This window comes from Delphinapterus leucas, chromosome 16, assembly GCF_059928025.1.
Source record: "Delphinapterus leucas isolate spDelLeu-1000000601 "Yukka" chromosome 16, BTC_Dleu_Yukka2, whole genome shotgun sequence".
NCBI classification, from domain to species: Eukaryota; Metazoa; Chordata; class Mammalia; order Artiodactyla; family Monodontidae; genus Delphinapterus; species Delphinapterus leucas.
The window spans coordinates 19107837-19126386 of record NC_143144.1 but is presented as its reverse complement, the minus strand read 5'-3'; the positions used below and the strand labels follow the sequence as shown (position 1 = coordinate 19126386).

General features: G+C 39.8%; 2 protein-coding genes across 6 annotated transcripts in view; one reads left to right on the top strand and one right to left on the bottom strand.

Moving 5' to 3' along the window:
• Positions 1-9507, bottom strand: part of REEP3 (receptor accessory protein 3) — a 99264-nt gene extending 89757 nt beyond the window's left edge. For 4 of the 5 annotated variants that reach the window (XM_022560600.2, XM_022560601.2, XM_089897552.1 and 1 more), the window contains exon 1: positions 9376-9507. In XM_022560600.2, coding sequence (XP_022416308.1) covers positions 9376-9407 — 32 coding nt within the window. In that variant the 5' untranslated portion in view covers positions 9408-9507. The remainder of the gene's footprint in view (positions 1-9375) is intronic. The other variant, XM_089897551.1, reaches the window with a different exon arrangement.
• JMJD1C (jumonji domain containing 1C) overlaps positions 9066-18550 on the top strand; it is a 314148-nt gene continuing 304663 nt past the window's right edge. The window contains exon 1 of the mRNA XM_022560594.3: positions 9066-9215. The gene's annotated coding sequence lies outside the window, so the exon portion shown is untranslated. The remainder of the gene's footprint in view (positions 9216-18550) is intronic.

Sequence of the window (18550 nt, the reverse complement as noted above, 5' to 3'; positions counted from 1 at the left end):
ATCAAGGATATTGGCCTGTAATTTTCTTTTTTGGTGGTATTTTTGGTTTTGGTATCAGTGTGATGGTGTCTTCATAGAATAAAGTCAGTTTATCAACTTCACAGTTTTGGTGAAAGCGCATTCCAAATTTGGGGAGCCATTAAGATTGATCACACTTTGACAATGAAAAAGTGTCACATTAGTAGAAGCTTTAGCATATAATTGCTGTACATAATCACGCTGTTTATTAAATGCCAAACAATGCTGTTTATTAATTATTCTTGATATTGTTGTAATACAAGGTTAATGTATTCATTTAAATATCTAAGTAGTTTTATTAAATACAAAATGCTTCACAGTACTTCATCTACGATTCTCCATAGGAAGGATACAAGTAATATAATCAAGATCTTTAACTAGCTTTCTACTCTCGCTTTCATGCCTCCAGTGATGGAGAACACACTGCTCTCATGAGACTGTCAGTCTCAATGTTGAACAACTCCAGGTGTTAGAAAGTTTTCCCTAACACTGAATTAAATTATCTTCCCTATAACATCTACCTATTGCTCTAGCCTTGCATTTCACAGTTAAGATAGAAAAATCAGTATTCCTTCTCCCATGTGACAACTCAAATTATATTAAGACAGCTATTTTGTTAGTTTTTTCCCCTACTTTTCTAATCCAATCCCTCAAATTATTCCTTGCCATATACTAGTTTTCCTCAAGATATATAAAAGAGATTGTTGTGTCCCCCTAAAAAAGATATGGTGACCTTATTTGGAGATTGGGTCTTTACAGAGGTAATCTAGTTAAAATGAGGTAATTAGGGTGAGCTCTAATCCAGTATGACTTGTATCCTTATAAAAATGGGAAATTTGGACACAGAGATAGGCACAAAGGGAGAATGCCAGGTGAAGATGAAAGCAGAGATTAGGGTGATGATTTACAAGCCAAGGAACGCAAAGAAGGCCAATAAAACACCAGACTAGGAGAGAGACATGCAACAGATTCTCCCTCACAGACTGCAGAAGGAAGAACCCTGTTGACACAATAATTTTCTTTTCTTTAAGCTATCCACTTGGTGGTACTTTGTTGTAGCAGCCCTAGAAAACTAATACATTACTCAGAAATGTGACATGACAAAAGGTTAAGGAAATTTTCCACAGCCAAATTGCTTGGTTTTCTTTATGAGTGAGAATAATTCTTTCCTAAAATGGACATATCATTATTGAAAATATTAATGCTCTCAGCAATGATATATTTGAATACATTCTGAAATTATACTCTGAATTTCTGGCCAGCACAAGTCTATTATGTTTAGATTTTTCCTATGACTTTCGTTTTCACGATTTTTCTTTGGTAGCTCTGCTTTTGCAGAGTTGATGACACTGTTAATAGTAAAGGAAGCAACATACTTGTAACCTTTGGCTCTGTATTCAAATCCTAATCTAGGACCAGGAAAACTGTAACTTGTAAACCACATTTCATTCATAAATTTAGAAAAGAAGGACTATAAGAGTGATATGCAGAATATGTGATTATAAAAATTATTTTCAGGGCTTCCCTGGTGGCGCAGTGGTTGAGAGTCCACCTACCGATGCAGGGGACATGGGTTCGTGCCCCGGTCCGGGAGGATCCCACATGTTGTGGAGCCGCTAGGCCCGTGAGCCATGGCTGCTGAGCCTGCGCGTCCGGAGCCTGTGCTCTGCAACGGGAGAGGCCACAACAGTGAAAGGCCCGTGTACCGCAAAAAAAAAAAAAAAATTATTTTCAAAGTGTACTGTAACAGCGATTTTCATCAATGTGGGGAATTTCTCTGTAAATACTGAAATAGAAATTAATTTTGAAATAAGTAATAAAAAATTATGAAAGATTGATCAGCAACAGTATTTTATATAGAAAATTCTTAAGCGATATCCTAAGATGCTTATGAATTTCCATATATTATTATGGCCTATAATTTCTCCCATAGAAGCAGCAAAGAGTAAACAACAAAGCCATTTTCCGATGGGGATGCTGAGCAGACTGTATCTGGTTGAGGACCATTCCAAGAGATCCAGGCAACACCTGGAGACACTTTTGGCTCTTAAACCTGTGCGGGTGCTATTGGCGTCTTGCGAAGAGAGGCCAGGGATGCTGCTACACTGTCTACAATGCACAGGACAGCCCCCACAAGAAAGAATTATCCAGTCCAAAATGTCAATAGTGCTAGGTTAAGAAACGCTGACATATTTAAAGGATCTTCAAATGAAATAAAAAATACTTTGAATATCGATATGAATAGCTGTATAATATTCCAACATTAGCTAGTCTGCTCTTCAAATAATCTTTAGCCATGGTTAAATAATTTCATTCCAACTGCTACTGCTGTCTCTGTCCACAGTATCTTAGTGAGTACACCATTTCACCAGATTTTTAGTCATAGTGGGCTCTGTAATTCCAACATGACTGAAGCTGGTAAATTTACTTTAGTAATAGAGGCAAATACGCTTAAACCCTTAACAGACAGTTTTGTAAAAATAAAGACACTTATAACAATAATTTTTATCTTTAACCTTTCAATTAACTTCAAAAAATGCTATGAAAGGGGTAGTTTAGGGCAAATGCATAATCAATGACACAGAAATAAGCTCATGTTCTGCTAACAGAGACTCAGCAGTAATCTTTTTCCATGTGATGACCAAAACAGTAATATCGTATTTATTTAAGACATTTAAGTTACCCACTTATGCTATTATTATTGTAATGTACTGTTTAAACATTTAATTCTATACTGAAAGAAGAGAATATAAAAATCTCTACCCTAAAAGGGTTAAAAAAAATCTAGTGGAAAAAGAAATAGCTAATATAGCAGCAGTGACAAAAAATGGACAAAAGCAAATTGTTTCTGAAATGAAGGCTAATAAAGGAATCTTGTTGGAAGTTCTGGCCTATGCAATGAAAACAAGACCCAATAGTTTAGGATGTGTTTTCTGTCTTAAGCAAAAATGACCTCTTTCAGGACCTTCACAACAAATTACATGTTTAAGATTTTTAACTTGTCCAATTTCCTTGAAAAAATCATTGCTCCTATTTTCCTTATTTCCCATGGTCTAAGAGCAGCAAGTATCCTATTCCTAGACACAACTCATGAACATTTACATGATGGAGCTCATCAAAACTGGTAAATAAAGTTAAAATCTACCTTAACCTAATTGAAAGAAACTATTTTAGCCATCATTGAGATTTTACAACCATTTAAAAATATTTAAAGCACATATGAAGGAAGAAAAATATCACTAGTAAATTGTGACTGCACTCAAAGTTCCCAAGGATTTAAAAATTACTCAAGATCTTTTTCATTAATCCTGTCATAATCTTAACCAACACATACACAAAGTGTAGAAACAGGTTGCTTTTGTAACAATACATTTCAGAGATGATTGCTGGCCTGGACTAAGGTAACGTAAGTAAAGGTGGTGAGAACTGGGTAGATGCTGGGTATATTTTGAAGGTAGAGTCAACAAGATTTACTGTAGTATTTAATGCAGGGAACAAGAGAAAAAGAAGAATCAAGGAGGATGCCAAGGTTTTTGGCTTGAACTACTGAAGGACTGAGTTGTCATTAATTGAGCTGGGGCAGGCTGCCAAAGTCAGACCAAAAAGGAAATTCAGGAGTTCAGTTTTGGATATCTTAAGTTCAAGATGACTTCTAGATGTTTCCAAGTAGAGTTAAGTAAGCATTTAAAAATGTATATGATCATGAGTTCAGCAGAGGTCTGGGTTGCAGATATAAATTAGCAAGAGTCCTCATAGGTGTGTAGATAGAAGAGAAAAAAGGTTTAAGAACTCAGCCCCTGGACACATCAACTTTAGTAATTCAGGGCATGTGGAGGAGTGTGGCAAGGGAGACTGGGCAGGGAGTGGCCAGTGAGTTACGAAGAAAACAAAAAAAGCAAGGTTTCTGGGAATCCAAGTGAAGACAGTACTACAAGGAGAGAATGAGCAATTGTATGAAAAGCTGCTGCTAAGTCAGATGAGGGCCAGTTTGGCCATGTGGAGGTCACTGCTGACTTACAGAAGGGTAATCTTAGTGGAGCGGTTGGTGGCAAAGCCCAAACGGTAGGGGTTCGAGAGTGACGCAAAGGAGAGGAAGTGGAGAAACTGTGTATAGACTATTCTTTTGAGGAGTTTTTTGCTTTAAAGAGAGGGAGAAAAATGGGTAAATGAGATGAAAAGTATAGTAGGCTGAAAGAGTTTTTTTGTTTTTTTTTTAAGATGGGAGCAATAGGGGCTTCCCTGGTGACACAGTGGTTGACAGTCTGCCTGCCGATGCAGGGGACACGGGTTTGTGCCCCGGTCCGGGAAGATCCCACATGCCGCGGAGCGGCTGGGCCCGTGAGCCATGGCCGCTGAGCCTGCGCGTCCGGAGCCTGTGCTCCGCAACGGGAGAGGCCACAACAGTGAGAGGCCCGCGCAATAAAAAAAAAAAAAAAGATGGGAGCAATAATAGCATGTTTGCATGCTGACAAGAAAGATCTAGCAGAGAGGGAAAACAGATGAAGTTGGAAAGAAAGGGGAAAACTGCTGGAGTATGGTTTTTTAGGTATGTTAATTTAGACTCTAAAGATACCCATTAACTATAATGGAAGAGGATCAATTAAAGAAAGAAGACTTAGGTTTTACTAGTACTGCCAGATAATAAAATTATGGTAAAAGGAAAATTAAAATGTGTTTAAGATGTAAAAAGGGAAATGCAGATTTATGGAATTTAAAAGGAATTCTCCAAATTTATCTAATTCTATATGAGAAAGTAGTGCTAATCAAATATCTGGAGTAAATACTTTAGAAGTGAAAAAGAAATCACAAAGTAAAAAATGAACAAGTTGAACTGTGAACTGCGTTTAAACTGTAAACTCTCTATATAAGTAAAAGTAAAATATCTAGAGAGAAGTACGGTTAGATTGAGAAACATACTTGCATCAAATAGGATTTAAGGTTAATTTCTTTATTATGTAAGGAGCTCAGACAAACAAGTAAATTATTAGCTAACCAAGAGATAAATGGGTAAAGTGCATAAAGATTATTTGCACAATATGTGATATAATAAATATTAGAACAAATATTAAACCTTGCAAATAAGAAACAAAATGCAAAAGAAAACAGTGAGATCTGTTATATTCATTAGGAAAGTATAAAAAAATTAAAGCCTCCTAGTCTGGCTACACTGTCATAAGAAGAAATTGGTGTCAATGGTCATAAAAATACTTATAGCCTTTGACTCAGAAATACTCCTCTTGGATACTATCCTAAGGAAATACTAAAAAGTATATATGAATGATGTCCATTGCAACACTATAATTACATTGTAGCATTACCTATGATAATGAGATATTAGAAATGATCTAAAAGGAAAATTAAAACATAGAAGAATGGCTATGAAAATTATGAATACTGGCCTGATCAAATAGAAGATATAAGATTTCAGAGCAACATAGAAGATGCTTACCATATAACAATTAATGGCAGTGTAAAAAATATTTTATTATACTCTTAATTACAAGTATGTCACCTACACAAAGAGACAGAAAGAAAAATGTAAATTGAAAATAGTTTAAACATTCAGTATGCTGGGACTAGAGTGAAATACGTTCTTCCCTGTTCTAATAACAACTACTAACAGTTACTGAATACTTACCATCTACCTGATGATGGAGAATGGACATTATTGTATGCAAGCACATTTAATCTTATGGGGTAGGCTACAGCCAATACTAAATGGCAGAGCTGATATTTGAATTCAGGCAATCAGTCTTTAGTCCTGATCTTCACCACAATCTATGCTGTATACACAAATTAAGAAAAGGTAGAAAAATGGGGTTTCCCTCAACCTCTAAGAATCATGTTTTAAAAGGTAAGGTTATGGGTATCACATATTGTATCACATATAATATCATTTGGTAGTCTCATTACTATCCCTTAATAATTGCTAGCTAACCTTTCCATTTTGCCTGTAAAATTAAGGTAAGTTGATTTTAAACAGACTGGAAAAAAAATGAAAATCCTCTCATAGCATCACAGAATGCTACAGCTGTACAAAAGAGTCTGGAGGGTCTTCACTGGCAGTCCAGTGGTTAAGACTTGGCCTTCCGATGCAGGGATGCGGGTTCAATCGCAGCCAGAAAACCAAAACATAAAACATAAGCAATATTGTAACAAATTCAATAAAAACTTTAAAAATTGTCCACGTTAAAAAAATCTTAAAAAGAAAAAGATTTTGGAGATTATCAGATCCCTCTACCTCTACAGAGTAAGAAACGGAGGTCTACTATCAGTGACAGGTTGACTCAAGGTCATTCAGCTGGTTAAAACAACCAAAGCTAGTTCTAAATTCCAGGTTCCCAATGATAACAATAATGAGAATCACAGTCCAATGATACTTCTTGCTATACCATCTTACTCCTCTCCCTTGTTAAAAAAAAAAAAAAAAAATCTATGTACATATTACGTTTTAAGGGCACAACAAATGCCAAGCACCACATTTGGTGTGTTTTAGTTAAACTAATTTAATCTTTACAACAGTTTTAAGGAGGTAAATATTATAACCATTTTAAGACAAGAACAATGAAGCTCAGGTTTAGTATGTTGCCCAGGACCATGCAGCTATTAACTGGTATCCAGGTCTGATAACCAAGTCACTGCTCTTCCCAGAAATGGTCTGCCACAGGGCTTGGGGAGAAAGTGCTCATGCACACAGGGAGCTCTGGTTAAAGAGGGTCCTTATGTTCCCTGCACATGCCACCAGAGGTTCATGTTGAGAGAACTGTCTGATCTTTCTTCAGGCTGAGGATTAGCTGGCTGTTCCAGTAGATTAGAAAGAATGTAGTTAATCTATCTGCTGGTGTGAAAAAGGTTTCCAAGTTTGTGTAAACCCTGGGGGTTGATCCTTTGTGCTGTTATGGGTGATCAAGGGAGTAGAAAACATTCAGTGCTTAGAGAGTAGGGGCAAAATATAATGATGGTTATATTCCCTACAGTGGCCTCTCCCGTTGTGGAGCACAGGCTCAGGACGCGCAGGCTCAGCGGTCTAGCCGCTCTGCGGCATGTGGGATCTTCCCGGACCGGGCCACGAGCCCGTGTCCCCTGCATCGGCAGGCAGACTCTCAACCACTGCACCACCAGGGAAGCCCCAAGTGTTCTTTTTTAATATGCTAGTTGTTCAAGGGCTCATGAAATACATTTCCAGACACCTGATAAATACCTTCCCATGACCTTTTCTCCCTCACTATTTTGCTCCCTTTCCTTTTCCTCACACTTTCAATTCTGTAGGTTCTAGCATTGCGGGTTTTAATCCTCTCTCTCCAGTTAGGGAACCCCTTAAGTGGCCTCCCCATTTTCAGAGTCTCTCCATTCACAACCATCTCACACAGGGAGAGAATCTGCTAAAGCAAGGCCATTGCTGCCTAATAATAGCTATCAATTCTTCATGAAATTCCTTGAAAACAGGCCCCAGTCTACCTTTCCAGCTTTCTCTCTCCTCAGTCTCTTAAGTCCTAGGTAACTCATCTGGGCTTTCCCGCCTCTGTTCTTTGGCTCACAGTGATCCCTTTATCTGGAATCCTCTCCATTTTCATCTCTGGCTGTCGAATTTCGGTCTGTCCTTTAAGGCCCATCTCAAATGTAATCTCCCTTGCTTTTTCTGATTCTCCAACCAGATATATTCCCTTCCTTGTCTAAACTCTATAGCTCTGGGTGTAACTCTTAGAAGACTTGACCTGTACTGCAGGTATCGGTGTATTCCAACTGGCAGTTCCATTAAGATCAGTTATGTGTTAATAACCTCTGTGTTCTAGATAGCACCTAGAAAAGACACTCATACTCATAGTTAATGATCAAAATCAAAAATCTGATTTTCAGTAATGAAAATTAAAAGTGCTTCACAATTTTCTGTCAGTTAAAGAACTGGTTAAAGGAACCCAGAGAATAAAAAAAAAATGTCTTAATGGGATACTTGATTTCCTAGGTGCTGACACAACAATCGATAGACATCTTCTAGGTCGGGAAAGGTATGTCTGTGTGATGAAAATGTAGACTCAAAGAAGGCCCCAAAAGGCTAAAAAAAAATCTTAAGACATCTTTGCTATGCTTTCATTTTTTGAGTTTTAGTTTTGTACAGATGAACATGGGACACTCTGAAGCTTTAAAGCTAAAAGCTATACCGAGGAAGAAAAAACTGATTAAGACAATCAAATAACACATTTTGAATACTACTGTAAATCAGGTTAAACAGGGCTACTAAGCGATTAATTCACTCTCCAAAAAACACAAAAAAACAAACAAAAAAACCCAACAGAAAAATTAGCTCCTTTTCCCCATTGAGAAATAAATTAAAAATCTGGTAATGCTACTTTTCCCACATTATAAAGCTAATCAGAGAAGCCTACCACCTCATAAAAACATTTCATAAAGTTACAGAGATAATACTACTCCTACAGACATCATGATTAATGAATCCACGGGCCCCTGGCTGTAACTACGTCATTGTTTACTTCGTGACTTTTGTTTTCGAGGAGGGGGTTAAGTCAGGGAGGATGGGAGGAAATTAAATTGAAGCCCAACAAATACCTTTACAGAGTGAACACCACAACTCAACTAATTTTTTTCTTACGGGCCTGTAGCACTTGTTGGTAAAAACACAATGAACCGATAATTTGAACAAAGGCAACAGGCACCTGCAGCCTCTCAATCCCTTTGCAAATATTTCCACTAAGATAGGGCCAAATTCTGGGATCTGAACGAACAGGCGAGTGTCACCATTCAATAATGAGCTCCTTTCTCGATAAGCTGTAAACCTCGAGGCACCTGAGACCCTTCCCAAGGATCTGAGCTGGGAGCGGTCTCGGATTTTTAGACAAATCTCTCCTCCTACCACACGTGATCAGCCACCCTGGGAGACCCGCAACGCACGATACAAAGGCTCGGCGCTGCCACGGCATCCTCAGGAGGATCGCGGAGCCTCCCGCGCTCAGTTTCTGAGGAGCCTGCGCAGGGCGCCGCCGCCAGGCGCGCCGCTCCCGGGCCCGCAGGGCGGTGCCGCGCAGCGCGGGGAGCGGGAGCGGGGAGCGCGCGCCGCCTGCCCTGCGCGCCTGCCCACCCAGCGCCGGGGAGCAGGGCAGACGAGCGGCACGCAGCCCGGCCGCGCCGCAGCCGCCGGGCCCTCCGCCGACGCAGGGAGCCCCGCAGCGACGTGGACTAGGGTGAGGAGGCCGAGGGCTCTCAGACCCCGGGCAGGCCCGAGGCCAGGCCAGCCCACCCCGCCCAGGCCCCGGCCTTGCCTTCTCTTCCTGGCTCCTAGCCCCCCCACCCTTTCCCCGGGCCTCGCGTGGGGGGTTCGGGGGCGTAGTGAGCGGCACTTACACCACGGCTCTGGAGATGATCCAGGACACCATCTTCCCGGGGGCTTGGACCCCACCTCGGGGGCGGGTGGGCGCCAAGCGTGGCGGACCAGGCCGCCAACGGCAGGCCGCGCGCTCGCCGGCTCCTCGCGCTCCCCGGGGCCGCGCTGGCGCCCTCGGGAGCTGGGCCCCGTGTCTGCGCGCGGCGGCCCGAGCTGCGCTGCGGTCGGTCCCCCGCCCGTCCCCGCCCGCCGGCGGAGCCGCCGCCGAGCCAGCCAGCCCCGCCCCTGCGCTCCGCTGATAGGCGGCGGCGGCGGCGGCGGCGCGTTGGCCGAGGCCAGGTCTGGGTTGCCGGGCTCCGGGGGCTGGGCTGGCGGGACCCCGGCCCGCGCCGGATGGCGTTGTGGCTCGGATATCTGGGCTCTCACTTCCCTCTTCCTGCCCCTTCTGTCCCTGGGAAGTCCACCTGGCGTGGGGGGGCGTGGAGGGGGTGGGAGGCGGAGGCTGAGGAAGGGGACGTGTGGATAGGGGTTGTGAGTGCCTGTGTGAAAAGCAAAATAGTAGCAGGAACTCTGTGTCCGATAGAATCCTCTAGACCAGGCCCTAGATTCTGGAGAGGAGAGATTTTGAGATGTGTTTAGCCACATCCGGTGTTCTCACTGTTCACTGAGGCCCTGGACGTCCTCAAAGTACCGCATTTTAAGGCAAACGTCGGGAGGATCTTTGCACAGGCCTGTGTGTATCAGGAGTCTTCTGGTGCGTGGTGCAGTGCAGGGAGGGGCAGAAGGAGGAAAGCATTGGATTTCAAGTTTGCAGTAGTGGGTGTATAGATACCACTGTGCTGGGCCTCTTAAGGCAACTTTCCATCACAACATCTGCAAAGCCTGTTTTACAAACACACCTCTGACCTGCTAGATATTCAAAGTAAAAGTTGGGCCTAGGATTCCTGACCTGTCATGCTATTTACAGCTGTCTATTTTTGGGGAGGTTGGATTACTGCTTACACCTTACAGCTCTTTCAGGTATGATAATTTCAGGAGACAGAATTTAAAATCTGATTTTTTTTGGTGGCAGTACCAAGTCGAGAAAGTGATCTTAAAGTTTAATTATCATCTTATTTTTTTTTCTGTTAAGACGATAATAAAAGATAATTCTAGTATTCAGATGGTACGAAGAATAAAGGATGAAATGGGCGCTTTAAGCCTTTAATTGAAAGTTGAAAGCCCCAGGAAATATAACAACTTATTTTGTGACCATACTCTAATTTATTCTTTTTGTTCCTCAGTTTCCCCATAGTAAAAAGAGGCTGATAATACTACAGCTTACCTCCTGCCTTCCAGGGGTGACATAAAGCATGCTAAGTACATGTTTAGAAAGTTCTCCCACTTGCTTGGGAGAAAATCAAAAGCAAATATAAGATTGTCTTGAATTCTTTTAAGGTCCCAGATTCAGTACATTTAATAATATTTTCATTATTTAAGGAATGAAATCAGAAACTGCTTTCTGCTCTTGGGTTAGGTTCTTTTGCTTATTTACCCATATTTAGAAAGTATATTTTAATTTCAGGGATCTCACTAATGAAAATTTGCATTTGTTCAGAATCTTATTTTTGGCCATTATTCAACATTATTTGGGGATCACATGTGCCACATAAGCACCAGTTTTCTGGAAAATTCTCTTGCCCAGTAAAACTCAAAGTTACTTGAATGGCATTCAGATTCCTCCATGAACAGTTCCTGAAATGTTTTTTACAGCCTTAATTTTTACTGCCCTCCCAACCTCTAAAGTACCCTTTCCCTACCATTTTTCTCTGAACCAAGCTGTATTTTCACCCTCAGTGCCTATGCCTAGACTTCATTTTTTCTTTAATGATTTGCGTCCCATTCTCTACCTGTCAGAGTTTTTCAGTGTGCTCTGCCATGAAGATGTCCTTGATTTTCAGTTATTCATAATTTTCTCTAGGTCCCCAGAATTTATTACTTGAATATCTATTTAATACCTGTGTCATTCTGCTTTATATAATGGTTATGTTTTACCTATGCCTAATCTACTGGATGATAAAATGTTTAAGGACAGGTATGGTATATTAGTTATTTGTGTTTTCCTAGTGTCTAGAATAGGGTAATTGCCCAGTAAAAGTTCAAATAATGTTTTTTAGTACAGTCACTCTCTTAAGTATGAAAACTTTATGAAATTTCAGCCTTGAACAGTGGAAGTCTCTTAAAGCTGTCTTTCTTGCCTTCTTATTTTAGAGGGGTCATCATTCTGAATATTATTTCACTGCATCATAATACACTGATGCTTTCAGGGGTTGTTGAGATATATAGGACTGCTCACTGCTCTCTGAAATGTCTGTAGGCTGTTGTGTGTTAAATTTCATCCTGTATGCTTGTTATATCTTCAGCCTCCTCCACATTCATGTCACTTTTTGCTGCTCTCAATCTGCAACAGCCCCCTTCTTCACATCTCAGTATGCCGTGTGTTGGAAACCACCTACCCTGTGCTACAGACAATTTGTGGAGTCAACCTTTTACAACTCAGAGCCTAGGTAGTGTTTATTCCCATTTTGTACACTGGAAACTGAGGTTTAGAGAGCTCACTGAATGGCCAAATAACGCATAGGTGATAGAACTGGAACTCTAATCCACGCTTCCCGAGTGCTCTTTACATTATACTGTGATAGTTGAATTGTGTTTAAGGCAGTGGGTCCAGATGGGGGTTCCCTCTAGAGGGAAGTTGGGAGGCATTTTTGGGGGGTTGTTGGAGTGATTGGGGCTAACCACTAGCATTTGATGGGTGGGGGCCAGGGATGCTATATATATATATATATATATATATATATATATATATATACTCTTTGTAAATGCATGGGCTGTCCTGGACAAAGAATGTTCCCATGTCCTGCAAGGTTTAGGAATATCCTGCCTGACATTTGTGTAATACGTGTAATTATATGAACCTGGAACCTCCATTTTACATATAAACCATGGTTTTAACTGAGACTGAATTTTCCAGTGTCTGTTTCCATGCAACTGCTGTGCGAAAGAAAGATTTGTTTCGTTCACAACTTAATCAAGAGTTGTTTACAGTTTTGGAGAATTGCATCACAAACTACTTTGCATTCATAGCTGTCATGGTTAGCTACTAATTACTCTTGTATGTCTTCTAGTTCAGTTTTGTTTCAAGATTAATATATTGAAATACATATTATCTTAAATGATTTTCATTTCGCTTTTCCATTCATATTTTATTTAGGATACGTGGGTTTGTTTGAAGTCTGTAGGGAGATTGTTTTAAATTTCATTTCAGGGTGATAAAGCAGAAGATGGAAAATATTTTATGAAAGGGGGACATCAAGCCTGATATGGTTGAGAACTCTTAGCCTAAACAAAGAGTAATTTCATCTGAGGAGAAGTCTCACATGGGAAGTACCCAGATTTTAGTAGTGGGTGTATAGTTGAGATTTAGTAGTACGTGGCCATTAGGTAAGTGCTTCATGGTGTAAGACAAGGCTCTGGAGACAGTGGGAGAAAAGGAAATACATTACCTGCTGCCTTTTAAAGTGTGGTCTCTTTTGGTGTACTTGAGATCATTTCTTGTTTACAAGATGGAGAATTGTTTCTTTAAATACTAAACTTAATTGATTTTTAAAAAACATATATTACTAGTATTCATTTGAGCACTTCCGTCATTGTATTCCACAAAGACTTTTCTTTGGGTATTGAGTTTAATCATGGTGGGATGCAGCATATTTAGGGCAAAGGACATCAGGAGACCTATTTTAATTGCCAGTAATGTGATATGTGGCAGGTCGATCTGTTTCCTGTTAAACGGGGATGATAATGTTATGATGATCCAATGCAAGGGGTTTTAAAAACTAAGGGTAATTAGACTATTAAAAAGAATTGGTTTCTCTTCTGCATTTTCACTTAGAGTTCCTGGGAGATATGTGGATTATGTGTCTTCTACATGTTAAAGGAGTTTATTTATTAGGAAAAAAAAGAGAGTGGGAAAGTATCTAGGAGAGCAGATAGTGAGAGAATTACAGGGTACAGAGATAGTATCTAATCTATATAATTAATGAGTATGCTATTGAAACTAAATACTAGGTCACCTGCACGTTTCTGTTGGAGGAGTATTTTCAAGTGCTTGAAAATATTTTTATTTATAGAAAGGCTAAAATGACTAAATGAGTCTACCTTTCATAGTTGTTTAGAAAATAGTGTGAGGGAGAGGATCTTAAAGAGAATGACTTAAAAGACAAAACCTGTTGTTTTTCCATCTGCTGCCAGATGAATGCTTTTTGTCTTAGCCAGTTTGCTTTATGGTATTATGGTTACAACAGAGGTCAAGTTTGGCAGATGACATTGAAATCAAATTATAAGAAATAATATTGAAAATAAAGTAATTGGATTGCATTAGAATAGAAAGATTAGATTCTTTTTCTTTTAACATCTTTGTTGGAGTATAATTGCTTTACAATGGTGTCTCAGTTTCTGCTGTATAGCATCAGCTATACATATACATATATCCTCATATCTCCTCCCTCTTGCGTCTCCCTCCCACCCCTCCATCCCACCCCCTAGGTGGTCACAAAGCACCGAGCTGATCTCCCTGTGCCATGCGGCTGCTTTCCACTAGCTATCCATTTTACGTTTAGTAGTATATGTAAGTCCATGCCACTCTCTCACTTTGTCCCAGCCTACCCTTCCCCCTCCCCGTGTCCTCAAGTACATTCTCTACATCTGGGTCTTTATTCCTGTCCTGCCCCTAGGTGAAAGATTAGATTGTGAATTAAGTATTTAGTTACTAGCTAACATTCCATGAAGAAAGCAAAATATGTCTGTGATGGCTGGATCTAGGGAACACATATCAGGTTCTTATACATTTGAGGTAGCAGCTTTGCTTACAATGATTACGGATTTAGACATATTTGAGGCACTTTTACTATTCATTTAAATCATAGTTCCCAGTTTTGAAATCAAGGTAGATCTATGATTTTGGGTATTGTTCAGGTGCATATGGGGGTTGTTATGATGTCGTTTACAGAGAGCTGAAATATTTGATAATTCTGTTATGTCTAGTAAGCAGAACTTTAAACAATTTTTGTTGATGTTTTTGAGTGGTAGTTGAAAGCACCCGGAATAAAATGCAAAAGGGTGAACAATGAAAAGTTAGTCTGTTAGTCTTCTTTTATCACCTGTCTCCAGCTATCCAGTTCCTTTAGAGGCGTATCTCTGTTGCCAGGTTTTGTTTTGTTTTGTTTTGTTTTTTGGCCAAGAGTAAAGTCTAGAACGAGACCCAATTGTATATAGGTATTTAGTCTAAGATAAAGGTAGAATATTACATCAGTTGGGACATGATAGATTTATTTAGTAAATGATTTTATGACAGCCAGCTAGCCATTTAATAAAATCTGAAGAAAAAGTAGTTCTGGATGGATAAGAACTGTAAATGTAAAGTACCATGAAAGTATAAAAAGAAAACGTGAAGGTAATAAAATCATAATAATAATGGAAAGCCCTCTCAAAGCATGCCATAAAATCAGAAACCAAAAAGGCAAATTTCATAGACTTGATTGCATAAGAATTTAAAACCCCTATGCCTTCAAAAAACAATATAAATAAGATTTCAAGACAAATGACAAATTGGGGAAAAACATTCGTAAAACCCAACAAAGGTTAATATTCTTAATATACAAAGCACTCATTAAAAAAAGCATTAATTAAAAATGTGTCTCAAAACTCAGAATCTCTGGTTTCCAGTCAGGGATGTAAGAAGCAGCTTAGGAGTTGCAACTCTAACAACAAGTAAAAAGCTGAACAAGCTAAAAAATCAACAATTCTTCTTAGATGTTTCAGAGAAGTAAGGTCATAGGTCATAGGATAAACTGCTGTCTCCCAAATTTGAGAAACAGGCAGATATGGAGAATCACAACTCACTGGAGTGGAAACCTCTGCAAGAACCAGTGCCAGGGTAGGAAAACCTAAACTGTAATTGAATCTGGAGGCTCAGTGTGGACAACTCTGAGAGTTAAAAACTGCAAGAGAATCCAGTCATAGGAGCTCTACCCGATCTTCACAGTTAGTATTGAAGAAAAATTCCCCCTGCTGGAAGCAGGGAAACGAAAAAGAAACCATTTTGAAATATACCAGTGCATCTGCTCTTCTTAACAAAGTATGCCCTCGGGAGAAACTATTTCACCAGAGCTTAACCTAACTGGCGGAAGGGAAATACCCCACACCAGCCAGCTCTAGTCTTCCACCGGGGCGGGGGGAGGGGAGGAGGGAAAAACCCAATTTGAGCTCCTCTAGCCATACACATAGGGGAAGGGAAATACATAACTCCTGCCTCCTCCAGCCATCCTGTCCCATCTAAGGGAGGTGGGGACTGAGAAGCATTGGTGAAGTTTACAGTCCAGAGGTTTAGGGTCACTGGAAGACTGAGACCTAATCATAGGACTATAGAATGCTCCCCCTTCCCCACCATACCACTACTTTACCACAGTTCCTTTTACCCAGTGCTTCATGTCTGCCTTTCAACAAAAAATTACAAGGCATCTAAAAGGCAAAAAATCCATTTGAAGCAACTGAGCAGTCATCAGAACCAGAGTCAGATGTGGAAGGAATGTTGGAATTATCAGACCAGGAATTTAAAGAAGAACTATGATTAATATACTAAGGGTTTTAATGGGGAAACTAGACAACATGCAAGCATAGATGGACAGCGTAAGCAGAGAGGTAGAAATTCTAAGAAAGGATAAAAAAGGAATGTCCCTTCTAACCATGGCTTTTCGGCATCATACTGGAAGTCCAACTTAATGCAATAAGATAAGAAAAGGGAAAAAAATTATACTGAATGGGAAGAAATAAAACTGTCTTTGTTTGCAGTGTTATTTCTACATGATTGTGTAAAACATCAGGAGTAATTGACAAAAAGATTCTTGGATTATAAGTGATGATAGCAAAGTTGCAGGATACAAGATTAATATAAAAAAGTTAATTGCTTTCCTATATGCTATCTGTGAACAAGTAGAATTTGAAATTGAAAGCACAATATCATTTACTTTAGTGTCCCCGCAGATGAAAAACTTAGGTATAAACCTAACAAAATTAAGATGTATTTGAGGAAAACAATACAACTCTGATTAATTCCCTGGTGGTCCAGTGGTTAGGACTCTGCATTTCCACTGCTGGGGGCCCGGGTTCAATCCCTGGTCAGGGAACTAAGATCCTGCAAGCCACACAGGGTGGCAAAAAAACAGAAACAAAAACAAAACCCCAAAACTCTGAACGAAATCAAAGACTAAGTGGAGAGATATTCCACACTCATGGTTAGGAAGACTCAATAGTGTCAAGATGTCAGTTCTTCCCAACTTGGTCTGTAGGTTCAGTGCAATCCAAATCAAAATTCCAGCAAGTAATTTTGTAGATATTGACAAACTGATTCTAAAGTTTGTATGCTGAGGCAAAAGACTCAGTAGTCAACTCAGTATTGAAGAAAAATAAAGTCAGAACTGACACTACCCGACTTCAAGACTTGCTATAAAGCTACATTAATCAAGACAGTATGGTATTGGTGAAAGAATAGACAAGTACATCAGTGGAATAGAATAGAGAGCCCAGAAATAAAAGCATACAAATATAGTTAACTGAACTTTGACACAAAGAAGCAAAGGAAATACATTGGAGCAGAGATATTCTTGTCAACGAATAGTGCTGGTACAACTGGACATCCACGTGCAAAGATGGATCTAGACATAGACCTTATGGCCTTCCATAAAAATTAACTAAAAGTGTATCATAGACCTAAATGTAAAATGCAAAACTCTGAAACTTCTAGAAGATAACATAGGGGAAAACTTAAGTGGCCTTGAATATGGCAATGATTTTTTTAGGTATAACACCAAAGGCATTATCCATGAAATAAATAATTGATAAGCTGGACTTCATTAAAATTAAAAGCTTTGCAGATGAATAGGCAGAGGACAGAGGATTTTTAGGGCAGTGAAACTATTCTGTATGTTGTTACAGTGGTATAAATATGTCGTTATACTTTTGTCCAAATCTATACTATATACAATAGAGTGGATTCTAATGTAATCTGTGGACTTTGGGTGATAATGATACGTCAATGTAGGTTCATCAGTTCTAACAAATGTAACGCTCTGGTGGGGATGTTAATAGTGGGGAGGTTGTTATGTGTGTGGGGACAGAAGGTATATGGGAACTCTTTGTCCTTTACCCTCAATTTTTTTTTTTTTTGCTGTACGCGGGCCTCTCACTGTTGTGGCCTCTCACTGTTGTGGCCTCTCCCGTTGCGGAGCACAGGCTCCAGACGCGTAGGCTCAGCGGCCATGGCTCACGGGCCCAGCCGTTCTGCGGCATGTGGGATCTTCCTGGACTGGGGCATGAACCCGTGTCCCCTGCATCGGCAGGTGGACTCTCAACCACTGGCCACCAGGGAAGCCCCTCCCCTCAATTTTTGTGAACTGAAAACTGCTCTAGAAAATGAAGCTTATTAATGAAAAAAAAATCTTGGTAGGAAAAAAATGCACAAATATCAACACATAATTTATAAAAGTGGTGCAAATGGCCAGGAGAAACTGTAATCCTAACTGATGTACGAATACACTTGGTCCAAATTCAGAACTGGGTCTTGTTCAAGAAGCATAGTTCAACCCCAAAAGTTATTAAAAAGGAGTTCCATTTTTTCTTCAAAGAGCATTAAAGGGAATTTAATTCATAAACCAGATTATTCTTGCAAGGTCTTTTCTCCTCCCCATTTCTCTTACTGCCCTGGGGCTTCTTACAGGTCACACTCTAAAGCTTTTTCCTCAGATCCCAGCTAACAAGATCACTTCCCCCCAACATTTCTTACTTGTTGCCTTTATTATGTTGGTCAACTTAGTATCAGCAAGTCATTCCTTTTTAAGAAAGAAGGAAATGGAAGGAGGAGGGCCGTGGACATTCACATGTTAATCAAATTTTCCATGTCATACTAAGAAAATGTTTTCAGTTTCACTGATTATTAGGAAAATCCAGATAAAAATTTTCTTTCTTATTGCCAAAGTGTCAGATAGAGTATTATTACTTAGCTGTTGGTGAGAGCGTGTGGTACTCCTAAGCCCCTATTGAAATTTTTTTGGGAGAAATAGTACATGTTTATATGTATGTTATATTTACATATTTGTAGGT